This window comes from Xiphophorus maculatus, chromosome 12, assembly GCF_002775205.1.
Source record: "Xiphophorus maculatus strain JP 163 A chromosome 12, X_maculatus-5.0-male, whole genome shotgun sequence".
Lineage (NCBI taxonomy): Eukaryota > Metazoa > Chordata > Actinopteri > Cyprinodontiformes > Poeciliidae > Xiphophorus > Xiphophorus maculatus.
The window spans coordinates 26,080,343-26,096,805 of NC_036454.1; the positions used below are offsets into that span (position 1 = coordinate 26,080,343).

At 39.7% G+C, this 16,463-nt stretch overlaps 1 protein-coding gene across 3 annotated transcripts in view; it reads left to right on the top strand.

Moving 5' to 3' along the window:
* Nucleotides 1-16,463, top strand: part of adgrd1 (adhesion G protein-coupled receptor D1) — a 39,332-nt gene that overhangs the window by 7,573 nt on the left and 15,296 nt on the right. For 2 of the 3 annotated variants that reach the window (XM_023344221.1, XM_023344223.1), the window contains 7 exons: nucleotides 154-221; nucleotides 2,811-2,960; nucleotides 3,079-3,129; nucleotides 4,133-4,256; nucleotides 4,418-4,525; nucleotides 5,705-5,780; nucleotides 7,338-7,479. In XM_023344221.1, coding sequence (XP_023199989.1) covers nucleotides 154-221; nucleotides 2,811-2,960; nucleotides 3,079-3,129; nucleotides 4,133-4,256; nucleotides 4,418-4,525; nucleotides 5,705-5,780; nucleotides 7,338-7,479 — 719 coding nt within the window. The remainder of the gene's footprint in view (nucleotides 1-153; nucleotides 222-2,810; nucleotides 2,961-3,078; nucleotides 3,130-4,132; nucleotides 4,257-4,417; nucleotides 4,526-5,704; nucleotides 5,781-7,337; nucleotides 7,480-16,463) is intronic. The other variant, XM_023344222.1, reaches the window with a different exon arrangement.

The following is a 16,463-nucleotide window of genomic DNA, read 5'->3' on the forward strand; positions in this document are numbered from 1 at the left end:
GAACAACAGCCTGATCTGGCTAGGTTCCCAAAGCACCAGAAATAACAAAATATCAAAAAAGGAACGAATACAAAAAAAGATAACCAGATATGCAGGTCAACAGTCTGGTGAGTATTTTGTACTTCAAAAGAGCCTTTTCCTTTTTCTTTTTAGGTCAGGATGTGGTTTCTGCCACAACGCACGGAAATGCTTTGGATGTCCCTACTACTGCAGCAACAGGTGTAAGTGTCTTGGAAGTGTTTCTACCCCTTTCCCAATTCTTACCCTAATTAATACCAACACATTGCCACACTGAAAAATTCAACATTTAATTCAAGTGGGGGAAAATTCTATGTTAATACTTAATAGTGCTCACAAAACCACAGAGACAGAATTATTGGTACACCTGCTGTCATTACTTTACCTTATTTTCCCAGTGCCATGACGCTTAGTCGTCTAACAACATTTGACTCTTCCTCTTTGAACAGTCTCTACATCATCCAGATTCCTGGTGCCTCGCTTTTCCTTAATTGAACCCAGGTTTCCTATATGTCAGGAGAGTGGGAGGTCCAAAAGGTAGATTTTGTTCTTGGTGAACCATTTCTGTACTGATTTGGCCATGTATTTTGGATCATTGTTCTATTAATAGTACCTACGACAGACCATTTTTTCCACGTTTACTGGTTGAATCCAGCAGTTCTTTACTTAAAACATCCTTGAAAGCAGTTTAGGGTGATTTGTAATCTAATTAATTTTTTATGGCATTTGGAGGGGAAAAGGACCCATAAGTCCTATTCTTGTCTTTTTGCACATATTCATGTCACTTGGTTTTGTTATTATCAGAAAGCTCAGTGTAAATTTCATCTGTTCAAAGCATGCTGCGAGTTGAGGTCCCAGGGGAGTTTGTGTTTGTGATCGTAGTGCCGATAAGGCTTTTCCTGCAATCACTCCCAAGCAGCCGGTTGGCTTGTAGATGAACCTTTGGTGACCCCCCAAGATGACACACTTTACTGCAGTTCTCTAAAGCTTTGGAGAGTTATTTACCCCCATTATCATCCTGCTACTGTGCATGGTGGCAAGGTAAATATGTGTCCAGCCCAGTAGCTTAAGGGCCTGTGTGTTAAGGAGTGCTTAAACTCCACGGAAACAGAAAATGATCCATTGGTAATTAAACATAGAATTCAAGATAGTCAGGAAATTTGTGTTTGGTTGATTCACTTGTTGTAACAAAGCTTTTTCAAGATAAAATTCCATCCGATAAAAAAGCCAGTTCATTTGCCTTCAAAAGGAGCCGCAGTTGTAAGGAAGATGCATTTGTGAGTTGATCACCAAAGATAAGATTGGGCGTCATCTCTACCAATGCTGAACAGCCTATTCTGCTACTGACTCGTTTGGTCTTGTTTGTTGGATTGGAAGATTGACTGGTTGATTGATTCCACTAACTTGACAAACAGGGGCATCAGTAAGAGTACAACAACTTGGCACCCCCTCCTCATGCTTATCACCATTTGGTCAGACACTGCTGTGGGATGGCATCCCATTCTTTAATTTGGAGTCTTGGGTCTAAATGGCCGTTTTGGTCTAATTTTGAATTTACCCTTATATTTTCACCATAAAAACTATTTACCTTACCTTGTTTGGTATCATTATTTTCAGAACATCCTAAACTTTGTGATTTTACAGTGTTTGTTTCATTTTGACAAAATTTATTATCACATTGGAGCAAAAAACACACACAGAAACATGACGTCATGCCCGCCACAGGGCGGGCGTCGACCTTAAAAGGTTAACTGGCATTTGTTGCAAGTCAGACAAAATGCTTTTGCTGATCAATCTGACACAAACAGAACGGGAAAGCGTCTGTGGGTTGACAACTTGAAGAACAGAGTTTTAATCTGATTGCAGAGTCCAAAGCTTTGGCAGAGAGGATTTGATACATTTTTTATTTTAGATTTTATTTTATGTTTCCACACATCTGTACCAAATGCCAGTAAACGTGCCTGACAATGTCCTTCAGTTTTTTATGTTGTTTATGTCTTACTTGGTGGCCAAGTATTTAGATCAGTTGTAGGTACAAATCATAGAAATATTATTAAACGTCTCTCTAGATATCTTTTTTTTCCAATGTTTAATATCACTCTCCTTTTGTGGGCCAGCAGCAACTATAAAATATGACAAATTATGACCTCTAATCAAACCAAATTGACTCTGAATGACCTCCAGCTGGTGGAAAATATTTATTTTGGTCAAACAACCACATTGCCTTGCATTAGACTATGAGCAGATTGTGAAAAATCACTTTTTAGACATCGGTTGTCATCATCAGTTTGAAACAACCAAAAACTGATAAAGTACAAAATGGTGTCTCTGGACTCAACAAGTAAATTATAAAGCCTTAACATCAACATTATCTGAGTTTTAAAAGGAAATGCAGCAGCTACAAAGAAAAGGGATCGGGAGGGAAATAATCACCAAAATAAACACCAAAGTCGTCCCAGGAGTGGGAAATGGGGGTCTTTTGCTTCAAAATGCACAAACAATTCATTACTCACCGAGGCACTGTTTTCATTTTGTCAACACATAAAAAGAAAGATATTGAGAACACATGTGAAGAGACCTGCTTATGACTGACTTGGGGGTAGAAAACATACTCAGAAAATGGCTGCGTCTCATCACAGGAGAACAGCTTCTTCTAACGCACTGTATGGAGAAACAGCGATGCATTTACTTAGAGTATTCCCCTGAAACCAATCACTTCATGTTCTGTGTATGTTGGAGCTCCATGTTTATTCATAAACTCCCTCCAAATGATTTTTGCACTGTCTCCCCAGAGAGCTTTTGAAGTGAGTCCTCCTGTGATCAGCGGTCACCAGGAGGTGGTCCAGAGCTCCCAGGGGCCGAGCACCAAGCCCGTGTTGGACTTCCTCAGCACGCTGCCCAACAGGACAATTCCTCACAACGCTGCCGACAACCTCACCCAGGTCCTGGAACACAGCACAAAAGAAAAAACCTAGCACTACGCTTTGAAAACAGGATCACACACAGACACAGAGGCCACCCATGTGCAGATGATGATGTCGTCCGCTCTCTTCCTTCTAGGCTTTTCTCAAAAGTGTGGAAGAAGTTCTGACTTCTCCAGGATTGCCAGAGGTAAACGAGGCCACTCTGTTGTTGTGTAAGATCCAAACGCGACAAGATATAGCAGAAGCAATCTGACTGTTGCTTAGAGCTGAGACACAAAAGCGGGTCACTGACTCAGAGTTTTTAACGCTGCATATTTTTGGCATGAGAGGCACTTGAAACTCTGACAGTAAAAGACATTAATAGTGCTTTCGCTTAAACAGAAGTGTTAAAGGAGGTTATTTCACAGCACTGCCAAAAATAAATGTGTTACTAAAGCAACATATTTAAAGGAAATATGACGCTTCCTTTGATCAACAGTTATCCTGGTCAAATCTCACTGCTCTGATATTCAAAAAATTCAAGTGAGAATCTGTGGAAATATATTAGTAAGCCATGTTGGCTGTGCTAAAGTTACTTAGATTAGGCAAACATTTCAGTCTCTACACTCAGAAAAGAGAATAATTGATCCAATTGCTTGAGTTTCTAACAAGTAACTAAATTAAGTCCATCTACGCTAGTTTATCATGTTTATTAAACTCTCACGTTGACCAAATTTAATAAATAAACTTGGGTAAACTTAATTGAACTAATTGTAACCAATTGAAGCAATTTGTTGAAGTTGGAGCTACATTCCCTTTTTTTCTCAGTGTAAATATGTAAAGTTGAGATATATACCAAAAACTTGCAGCTGTGGCTGCAGTAGAAGGTGGTTCTATGAAGTATTGACCCAGGTGGGAGCCCAATTATTACTCGTTGGAAATTTTGAAAATCATGTATCATTTTCCTTTAACTTCATATTTATCAAATATTACCACTTTTTGTGACACTAATTGGCTTTTAAATTAATTATTTGCACGTTAGACTCAAATAAGACTGCTTTCCTGTAAAGCTGACATGTCTTTAATGTGAACTACAAAATACAAAATTACCTTTGAAATTCAACTTAATGTATAGAAGAAATCTGATAAACTGAAGCAACACATTGAAAGGCAGCAAAATTTGACCTTTTCCTGTGATAATCATTCGTCAGCAGGCCGACCCGGTGGTCAGCAGCTTGATTGAGACAGTGGACATCGTGATGGGACAAATGGTGACCAAGCTAGAGTTCAGCTCTGACTCTCCCTTTTCCCTGGGTGGAACGTCTTTGGTTGCAGGTCAGAAAGATGTCAGCTCTCCCTCTGCTATATAGACCAACTTTCACTCCCCAAACCTTTCTCTTTACAAATCACATTGGTTTTATTGTTTGCTCCTGAGTTTATTATTCTCTCTCTTTTTTTTTTTTTTCTAAACTCTGATCCCCGCATCCCCCCCACAGATTACTCCCTGATGAAGCTGCCACAGAACTTCAATCTGCCACATTACCGCTTTCCCACACAGGGGAAGAATTACATCTCAGTGCCTGGGGAGGCATTTGCAATGCACAGTAAGTGTAAATAACCCATGTTCATGTTTTAATGTCATTTTTTTCCAATTGGCGAGGTAGACTCTACCATTTAAAGTGGACCGCTAAACATTGAATTTGCAAAACAAAAATATCAATCTGGAAGTTCTTGTTACAATAAGCTGAGATGTAAGACTGCTAGCTGCATGCGGTCTAAGATGGGATTAGGGTGAAAGCCTTTGTTTGGATTTATAATGCCCTGCAGAAACCCACCTATGATTTTACTGTAGGTAGTTACCCTTTCATTTAAAACAGAACAAATAAAAGTTGTTCCTCTTTTTTTTCCACTTCACTTCGTCATTAAAAAGAACGGGCCCCTGCAGTGGACTGAGGGAGAGGAGTAATTACACTGGGCATTAAAGCGTTGTTTGTTCGACTTTGCGTTCAGGTCGGATTCCCCCGGCTCCAGCTGTGTTCCTCCATGCCGTGTTCTGGCACACAAACACAAAAAATAAACAGCTTAAATAATTCATTTACAAACTCATATCGAAGAGGAATGAACGTTATGGCTTGACACACCAGAGTCGGGGCCAAATTAAGTTACAGGCCTGAATACCTGGCAACGTAAAATGCTCAAAGGGCAGCTTTTATATCCTAATAGAGCACGGAGAATGCAACGCATTGGAGTGTTCAGACGATGTTTTCTTTGTTCATTCTTTTCTTTTGGAGAACCGAACAAGGAAACTGACCAGGACGTGGTCCTCTGTGAAACTTGCTGGGAGGCTTTCGGTTGGAATAATATTTCTATGAACTTTTCGTGCACATTTGCTTGACATACTCGAGCCCTTGTTGTCATTCTCAGCGGGCTTCAACCTTTGAACAGAGGAACAGGGTCATTAGGAATTTCCTCCGATTTCACTTTTTATCTCGTCGTATGGAGGTGGGAACGAGCTGAAGGAAAGGTCAGGGGAGGGGCACCGGACCACCTGGTCTGCCACTGAAGTCGTGAAAATATTTCATAAGTATTCCCCGTAACCATGTGGCATTCTCCCTTTCACCCTTGTGAGACTATACTCCTCTCCCATTAGCCGGCTAGTGCCGGCGTGCGGTGGCAATGTGCCGTTAATTAACTTCCCTTCTTTGTGAGCATTTTAGCGATCCTGTCGTACATTCCCATTTCTCCTCTCACTCCGCCTCCGTGTGTCTACTTCTTGTCTTCAGCTCAAACCACCATTGTTGGCCTCTTCTACCACAACATGCACAAGTACTACAAAGAAATCAGCCCAGCCAAGACGAGGTAAGAGGAAGGGCTGACCTTTTGTGCTCTAGCTTGTGGGAATTGTTTTTTAAGTTCAAGCTATTTGAAAGAAAACTGAACCAAGCCCCTCTCTTTGTGCTAACTGTGTGGGAAATTGTGTCCAAGGGCCTCAAACTTCCTGACGCTCAGAACAGCTGAAGCCTGGAGCCAGGAGCTTATCTGTACTTTATGCCTATCTCTCATCTCACCACTCAGCTTCCACTGACTGATACACCCTGCTATTAACACGCCATATCTGAACCCCCCCACCCACCCACTTACTCTCTCAGTCATTGTCACATCACTGTGGATACTGTTGCATCTACTGTCTCGAGACATCTACTGTTGCAGTTATAATCCACTTGATGAACATAAACACAGCAATCAGGCGACTTTAATCTTCAGTAAAACCGATGTGACAGTGACTTGCAGAAGTATTTATAAGCCACTAACGTTTTGAGATTTTGGGGGCAGATTTACTGTTGTAAGTTTGATCGTTTTAATTGTGAAGCGGAAGAAAGCATACACAGGATTTCCCAAACCTCTTTGCTCTGCTACCTCTACAAAATCTTGTACCCAACTTACTTAAGAAAAGGCTAGAGTCTTGTACGTAACTCGGAAAGTAACACTGCACATCACCATGAACATACCACCTCCATGGTATCGAGATGTTTTTTCTTCAGCAGCACAGAGTTGTTTGGGAAAATGAACGGCGCTAAAATACAGGACAAAAGTGGAAGAAGTTGAGGTTATAGAAGACTTTGCAGAGATTCACCTTCCAGCAGGAAAGCGGCATACAGCAAGGATGGCTAAGATTGGTGCACATGAAAAATTACCGAGTGGCCAAATCAAAGTATAAACCTAAACTGTGGTGATACTTAAAAATGTATGCTCATACATGCTCTCCATTCAGGTCAACTGAATTTGATTTATTTTGGCAGGAAGATTGGGCAAAACCTTCAGTCTCTAGCTACACAAATCTGCTATGCAAATACTGATAGAGGTAATGGAGTTTATACACTTTTCAGATTTTTAATAGTAAAATGTTTTTAAATTATGTCTATATTTTTCATAACACTTGACTAGTTATAGTCAAACCCCCCCAAAATCTCAATAAAATCCAAAGGATTTATGGCTGTAAAGTCAAACAATGTAAAAAATAAATAAATAAATAAAAGTCCAAGGGTGTAAATACTTTTTTATGGCACCATATAGCAGCCCATTTCCAGATGTTTGTGACCTATGGGACTTTTATGTGGATGAAAATGTTCCCTTCCATCTTGATGCTGGTATGATCATAATGTCACATATCAGATGATGCTGGAAAAACTGGTGGCTGTCAGTTTAATTCATTAAAAAGACAGATGGCCAAAATCCCATCTCAGTGCTACTGTGCTGTTTCTCCGGGCTTGTGTGTGACACTCATGTGTCAGTAGCCAACTTTTAGTATGCTAGTTTAAAATGCAAAACGCTCTTCAGTATTGAGCTATCAAGTGTTGAAATGTATCCTTATTTTTACTGGGTTGTTTGTTTTTTTTTTTGCTTTTTTTGCTCCAGGATTACCGAAGCAGCTGACTACAAGGATCACAAGATCCAGATAGCAAGCTGCCTGATTTCTCTGAAAGTGGAGCCTTTACCACCATTGTTGGTCAACCATTCTGGAGCACCGCTCATCAAAATTGTCCTCACCCACTTTCTGGTAAGAATAACCCAGTTAAGTTCTCAGACTCTTCTTGTTCGACTCATGTACTTCCCACTTACTACATGAGTACTTAGTACATCTTCCTTCAAACGAGTAACACTGTCGGTCGAGAGACACACCTTATCAGACGCTTCGTGGTTTGCTTATTGCAACAGCAGTTGGATGCGCTCACAGGAAATCTATCAGCTCTATTTATGGCGCTCTCTTATGTAAGAAGATGAGTGTCCACAACTGGATGAGGCTCGTGGAAGCAGGACCCTATTTTGGTTTTTTCTCAGCCTGCTTGAATTATTTTATTTTTTTTCCACTCGCAGAGCATGTGGCGTCCAGAAAGCAAACTGATTATAGATATTTTGAATTGCAAGCTTGTGGCGCTTTGAAGCAACAATGCCTCTCTTTTACGAATAACGGTTTTTTTTCAGGTCCTTTGCAAAGGAAATCATGCCAGTTTAGCGTAGCAAATGTTATTGAAACACATAATTTCTATATTCTTTGAAAAGAAAATGTGTGTTGTATTAACTTTGTCTCCCGTGGTGGCGTGTTGTTTTTTGGTTTTAGAAATTCTCAGGCCATGCTTTTTGCCCTAATGATGTGCGCTCATAAGCATAGGCCAGCCAAACGATGGAATTGATAAAGGAGTTATCAAACCCAGTTGGGCAAAGCCCCCATCACAAGCCCCGTTGTGATGCTGTAACTCATTTAAAAGTCCCACAAGAATTACTCAGTTTCTATTGAAGTACATTACTAATACCCTCCTTTCCTCTCTCTCATAAAAGTGGGAAAGAAGCTCATGCTGTGTCATAAAACTGTACTAACGTTGCTTTGTTTGCCTTTACCCCCCACCCCTCCCCTTGGTGAAATAAATATTGATGCTGTAATTATATGGCCTGACTCCCGTTCCAGTGATTCCTCTGTTTGTTTTAGCAGACACCACGGGGGTGTGAGCGACGCTCACCAGTTCAGCTGTCATTCCAGTTCAGGCGTTTCCATTTTCGTTGGATATAAATCTGCTTTGTGGAATTTCTCTTCAGTGTTCACGCTGATTGAAACGTTCAGTGACAGCTCATTTCGACCTGATCTTAGCTGAGATCATTCATCCAAGTAGAGACGTTCTAGAGGTTCTGTCATGATTACGCGTACAACCCTTGTGGCCAGGATTATGTCCACAAAAATGAGCTAGTATGCTATAACTGGTTTGCTGCTCATAGCTGTGGTCAAGAGAGTTAAAGAGAGACTATTTTTGGAGCTTTTATGTTTTCTGGCTGTTATAGGATGCTTATCACCTTCTTAGCTTGGAGGTTTGGAGGACATTTTAGACAGTACAGACCGTACAGTACAGGACAATCACACAGTTCCCGTTTCCAGGAAGGTTTGAATGTTTGACTCATCCAACAAAAATTTAAATACATCATTTTTCAATCTGTTCTTTTGATCGTTTTAAAGACACAGTCATTACGGCTTTGTCTACTTGGATTCTTTTCAGGTTTTCTGGGCAGAAAACGTCAAAGAAACCGACAACACTGAGTGATTTTTATAGCCATTTATTTGAAGACCAGCAACAGTGATAATAGATACTCTTATAGAAATATTGCTGAAGTCTAAGAAAGTAATTTTGAACATCTTCTGCTGTGAAGTATTTAAAAATACTTATACTTTACTATTGTGATCAATATACTTACATCAAATCAATCGATTTGGTATGTTTGCCTGATAGCAACAGTTTAAAAAAATTGCCTTGTTTCTGCCGCAGCTTTGAAAGAGATGGTGGAAACAGTGTGGTACTTCAGCTCCTCTCACCATTTCTTGCAGGATCGCCTAGCCTGCCATATTGCATGAGACGTAAACAGACTTTCCACCACAGCCCCACTACAGCTGCTTTTCTCACATGAAAAAGTTTCAAATCACCAAACAAAAGCACCCAAAAAAATGACTAAGATAATTAGAGTCAATTCACAGCATAACATTATTTATTATCTCTGGATTCTAATATCTGGTTGTGCCGCTTCTGGTAGCAATATCTGCCATCAGCCATTTGCTTAAACTGGCAATGAGTCTCCTACATTGCTGTAGAGGAATTTTGACCAGATTTTTTTTTTTGTCACGTTATAGGAGTGTTGAGCATGTGGCCATGCCGCAGATTCCTGATTGGGTTCAAGTCTGAACTTTGGCTAGACCATTCCAAACCATTCAGTGTTTTTAACCACTCGGTGATGAACATGCTAGTGTGCTTCAGATCACTGTCAGTCCAAGTGTAGGCCTAAGATCACAAACTGGTGACCGAACTTTGTCCTTCAGAATATGCTGGCAGAGAGCAGAATCCATTGTTCCCCTTATTATGGCAAGTCGTCGGGATCCCAAAGCAACAAACCAGCCCCAGACCACCATACTACCCACTCCATGTTTGACTGTTGCTCTTTTTTTCCTGAAATGTTTCACAAAATGTCCTCTTTTTTTATTAGTCAGTCTAAAAAATATTTTCTCAAAGGTCTTTGAGATTTTTTTATTTATTTATTTTTTGTCAAATTGAAGCCTGGATGGCTTTTGTGTTCATTTTGGTCAGCAGTGGTCTTCGCCTTGAAATTCCCCAAGGGATGTCGTTTTTTTCAACAGTTTATTTTTGTCATCTATGAATCATGAACATCAGTTTTAACTGAGGCAAGTGATAATTGCCCCGCTTTATATGTTCCTTGTTTCTTTTTCTGATCTCCTGGATGAGTCACCGGTGCAATGTTTGAGTAATCTTGTTTGGTTAGCCACTCTCAGTTAGGTTCATCACCTTTTCATATTTTGTGGATAATGAGTGTCGGTATCGTTTTATTACTATCCCCATAGGGAACATTTACTGCCACCAGATGAAAAACATACACAAATGCAGACACGGATATGGCTCTCTTTTGGGACTTTGCTAGAGTCCCAAAAGCCTCAGAAATTGTGTTGTAACCCATTCCAGACTTATAAATGGCACTGGCTTTGGTTTTCATCTGTTTTTGAATTTATTTTGATTGATGCGTGATGTGTTCCTTTTGGAGATCTTTAGACACGTACTGCTTCTGTGACTGCAGTTTATGATCTAACGGGTGTTGATTATCAGAAACAAACACTGCACAAACAAACACTCACTGCACACAATCGGCCTCTGTATCCAGAAATGTACGCTGGAGCTGTGTGACACAGTGGACTTCCATGTATCTCTGAACTCCGTGCAAAAATATATCCGACTTCTTAGAGCATGAGCTCATCTTGTATAAATAGGTGTACAGTGGACACATGCTCTTTGGTTGGATCACTCTACATTTCAGTTTTCTTTAAGTAAACACAATCAGTCTTCATTAAATGCGTACCAAGGATGAAGTTGCAAAACCTGTCAGCAGAGATGATACTGGGCTACATCGGTATCCACGGCCTCGCTGACCTGTAAAGGTTTTTCTCAGAGATATGTTGGAATTTAAAAGAGAGAGTTTCTGTCATCAAGATGATAGCTTTTCCTGGGAGCCTGGAGTGTTTTTTTCCCTTTAGGACAACTCCATATTTCAACTGTAAGACTTATAACAGCATAACTTCAAAGATTGATGTGCTGCAGTCCAGATCTAAAAACTGTTTGCCGACCATGAAACTGAAAGTTAAATGGTGACAGAATTGCCCGGCAGAAATGTTACCTTACAAAGAGGATGCATGTGTACACCAATAAGATTATGTTTTTATATTAATTATTTTTTTTTATGTATTTAGGAGTAAAAGCAGTGTAAGTTGATAAAAATTTATTCAACCAAATAGCCCCACTCTAGATAATGTGTCTCCAAACAAATGAATATAATATATACATCATAAAATATGCTTTTCTACAGAAGATTGAGTCTTTATGGCCTGCATTAGCTAGCTTAACTTCAAATTTGTCCTGCCATGGCACAATTTCCCCATCTAAATTTTGTATTTTATCCAACGTGCTTCTGTAGAGGAGTACTCAGCAAGTCTATTTAAACATTGTGGATGTCTGAAGCAGAAACGTGCAAACTCCCTTATTAGTCTTTCCATGCTGCCATAGCTACAGGTCTTGTGTGCCGTCTGCAGTATAAACAGTCCAGATCTCTCTGTCTTTTATCTGACACTTGCTTTGATAGAAGGAGAAAAAAAAACAGAAACTAGATTGATGGGATCGGCAACCTGTAAATAACTTTGCGTCATGGCAGGTGCTCAGTCGAGCTGAGGTCAAAGCCATGTGGTTGATGTCGGATCGACCCTGCTCTCTTGATTAATGCCCTTTTGATTCAAAGAGCAGCTCAGCGGAGCAAATCAGCAGCCGACTCGGTTGGAATTAAGTTACCGTTGCCTCTAATATGGCGCGGAGCAGATTCAACAAACTGACAAGGCATTAGCAAGACCGTTGGATTCCCACATGCTTTTCTCACTGCATTAATCTGTGGCGTTGACTGGAGTCTGTCACCATCACTGATTTATTCCTGCCATTTGTGGTTGTGGTTCCATTTGGGAAACCTTGAGTAGAGAACAGAATTAAGGATTGTGAGGCATTGGCGTCTGTAGGTAAACATTAATAGACTCGTACAGAGACATGCAACACTGTTTGGTCCTCTTTGTCCATCCTAACATCGCTGGTATTGTGTAAACAAGCTGAAAGGCTTATCGTACCATAGTGTACGGTGAAATGAAAGATGATTTGATCAACAGATTTCGATAAGGGTAGCTAAATTTTATAGCAGTAATGGTAATGGTTGCCTCACTGTGTCTTAAGTCAGGTCAGCCAGCACAATGCTGAAACTGAATCAAAAGATGCTTCAGCTAAGAGATGTGCACACTTTGCAACAGGGTAATTGCACCATTTTTTTTTTCTCCCTTCAAACTGATTTTTTAAAATTGTCTTTCAGTTAATCTGTGCAGGATGTACTAAAAAACTGGTGTAATAAAATGTGTTTTAACAACACAGATAAAGAACTTTGTGTGCTGATGTCGCGCACTTACCTGGAACATCATGCTTAACAAATTATGACATTCAGAATATGACAAGGCTATAGCTCTTCCATTTGCCATGTCACGCACTTTTAATCTATAATTAAAAGCTTTGTGAAAGGGATTTGGCAGGAGGTAACCATGAATGTAGCTGCAGAACAGGAAAATGCAACGCTCTGTGTTCATAAAGACGTCTGCTTCCTTGAAATCTAGAAGGTAAAAAAACTGCTTGGTTACTAAAATAAGCGCAGAAAGAGAGCTTAGCCTATCTGATACCCACAGTTAATTTTTGTACTCAAGCTGCTGATATCAGCTCTCTCAGTCAAAATAATGCTCGCGCCTTTCTTTGTCAGTCTTTTTATAGCTTCTAGAACACGCCTAAACTTAAACCTTGTGGGCAAAATACTCTCCTCCGCCTCCCTCTCCCTCAGCCACCCACACCCATCCATACACCAACACCCACAGAGAAACACAAACCGTGTGAGCCAACACACTGATCAATCGCAGATGGAGCTCTGGTCATTGCCATTCCTCACTTGCCAGAAGTATTTAGAGACTTTCATTATAGTCCCTTTCTCAACACCCCCGTTCAGTTATATATCATAACTCAAATGTCACAAATGCTGTTTCTGAAAAAATCTACATCCTAAGACATTAGGTTTTCTGAGTAAGACCTAATTTACTACTGTTATGATAAAATTCGAAACGTGTCTTTGTGGTGCTCTAGTAAGCTTGTGGATGTAACATTTCCTTTTCTTAAAAGGTTAGAGGAAAACGTCTCACGCAAAATAATCTGGCTCTCCACCCAGGACAGAATTACTCTGGGGACATCATTACCACAAAAAAAGATGCAATTTGTAATTTCCACCCCAAACCAGTTTTCTTTTGCTTCATCACATGTCCAGTCAAAGAGAACTCAAGTAGCTGTCTAATGGCTCTAAGGGTAGTCTGATCCATTTGTTCAAAGCTGCTTTAAAATTCAAAATATATACTTGTGTAGTGGAGTCATCTATGAAATTCATTTTGGAAAATAAGCTAGTTCTGAACTTTTTTTTTTTCCAGATCAGGGAAGTGGGTTATTTGTGGGGACCGATAGGATGAAGAATGAGGGACCGTCAATAAAGACTGTCCCTGCTCTTATTGGACAACTTTAATACCAATATGAGGAATTTATTAACATATTTTCTTTGTTTAATGTCGCCACATTTAATATGCAAATGCACAGCACATACTGATCTTTTACGCTGGAGGTAATAAGGTATTTACCTTATTTACCCCACATAAAAAAGTTAATTCCCTATTGCTGAACTTGATGCTGAAGGCCTTAAACTACCAACATTTTAGCATGTTATTCCTGGGAAAGAGTCCAAAGTAAAAAAAAAAAAGAAGAAACATGTGGGAATTAAACACACAAACTGATGCATCCAGACCACCACTTATAACTTTAGTTTTATTTATTTTTTGTTGTCTCTGCAGCAATAGCTGTTTGTTTTTTTTGTGAACACTCACTACCCACCCTGTATGAATTACTCCTAGACTTATTTAATTGTCCCCAGTTTTCCCTCACACCGCATGCGAATCAACACGTCTTCTTGTTTTTAGTGTCCACCACAAAGAGTGAGCAGAGCCCACAGCTGCATGTCTTTTCACACGTCCCCTGATGCCATGATCTCATTCAAGCGGCCGTAGTGTTTTCTGGATGGATTCGGGTTGTTGCTCTACTCTGGTGTCTGCAGACCAGCTTAAGGGCCACCACTGCCGAAAAGCTCTGTGCTCAGTCAGCCACGGGCCGGGTGATGTTGGGGCGTCAGACGCCTCAGTGAGCACTTTGTGTTTTTACTTGACACTTTTCTTTCCTCTCCAGATGTACTGCTGCACGGTCTTTACTTCCCTTGTTAAATTTAAGAACTCCAAAAAGTCCTACCAGTATTTTTGGTCTAATTTCTACCGCAAATGTCTTCGTACACTTGAAATAAGACAAAACTAGCTAACAAGTAACTTCTCAACATGAAATATGAGCTTGTTTAAAGTCAATATTGATAAAAAAAAAACTATTAGTTCCACTGCCACATTATTTCATTTAGATCCCGTACTTTTTCATAAATATGAAGGTACTATTCACTTAAACAAGCTCTTTCATCTTGCTGAAAAGTAACTCGTAATTTAATTTTAAATTACAAATTGGCTCACTTTGCCTTGAAGTATTTGGAGAGTTTGAAGTAAGGGGAAACAGTTTCTCCTTTTGACTTCACCCGTCATGCTGTTGTATATTTATTCAAGTTATTTCCTCTTTTTAAACTTAGCAAAACCCAAGTCTTATTTCAGACCTCTCTGGTGTTAGATTATGTCTGCCTCCTCCTGTGGCTTGTTATAGTTGTGCCAGGGCTGGGTGGAAACAGAGAGAAAACCTTGTCATCAAACCAACAGATGTCCTTTTCAAGCAGGATGGAATTTGTATTGTATTCTTACTAGAGATATTGTTTACATTTATTGCTCAATAATGAATACCAGCAACTATGTTAGACTAAATCTGGGACACATTGCATGTAGTACACGGTATTTTGACTCCTTACTTGAGTTCTGACTGTTTAGCATTTGTCACATTTTAGTGTAGAAATGATTAAAAAAAAGACAACCAAATTATGGAAACTAAGTCAAGACAAGTTTTATAATGTTGTGGAGTCGGCAGATAGAATTTATATCTATTTAGGTTTAGGATAAACTGTTTCAGAGTTGTAGATCTGTTCTGTCGCTCCAGAATCTACAGACTCGGTGGGTCAGAAGACAGATTTCCAAGCTGAGCTGCTGGACGATGTGTTTTCTTTACTGATTTGCTTGTTGAATAATGGGACACGTATCTGCAGTGGAAGTCAAAGCAAAAAGTTTTGACAAGAGCAGATGTTTAACCAGGCGCCGTCAGTGCCTATTACTCCACCCGATTCAAAGAGATGACGGTGGCTCCAGCGGAGTTGCATCATGGTTTACTGTATTTGGATCGCCGAGCAGCTGTTTCAGCTGGCAGCTGACGCTCGATTGTCTTTGCAGCCATTTGTTCCCCATTTAGGTCTTTGCCCGCTGCACTGAATTCGTAGCTCTTATTTTGATTGATGACATAGTTTTAAGTTTAAAGTCTGATCAAAGCGAAGTATTGTAGGAGATTATCCCCCAAACTTTAAATTTTTTCTGGGTGAGGGGTTTGCTTGCTTTTCTTTTAACATATCTACTTATTGCCTGTAACTGTGACTTCTCTTGACATAAACTGTATTTTATGGTAACAAGAATAATTTGGAGTGCAGGAAATATAATTGCTGTGGAACTCTTAAAGGGAATCATGTCCTTCTTACTTCTTGGCGTCTTTTCAACCACGAACTTAAGTAAACTCTTTTGTGATTTTTGTGATTAACATAACGTAATGCATATTTGAGATAAATAAAAGATTACACCAATACTTTCTAGAATCACTTCTGACTGCACTTACACTTTAAAATCCTCTCACTTCCTCAGCATTGCACTTGTACAAACTAAAAATATATCCTCTCCTCTCTGACATAATTGGAGCTTGGTAACATATATGTGACTACGCTCTGATCTGAACTCTGTTTGGTGTCAAAGGTGACCCTCTAGTCTCTTAACAGGATTCCATCAAAGGTCGCTTTGTTTTTAGCTCCATGCAGCCTCCCAACAGCTTCTCTGTCTCTAATCAAGAAAGTATTTCAGCCTCATCTGGTTTGTGGCAAACTTTATACTTGTAAAAATGCTCCATCCTTTTTCATTTCACTTAACAAATGTCTGTTGTGGCCATTTATGCTAAGGTTGTGTAGTTTATAATTTCTACCAATTTCGTTTTGTTTTTTGGGTAGTTGGAATATATTGAAGTTAATTTAGAATCAAAATTTGTAATTAATTTTTATATTTGGAATTGTTTAGTTTACGTTGTTAATTGTTAGACCCGCCCACCAATTTGAGTAATTAAGAACACACCGGGTGCTGGGTGGATTGTTTGGTAAATGTCTGGTGTG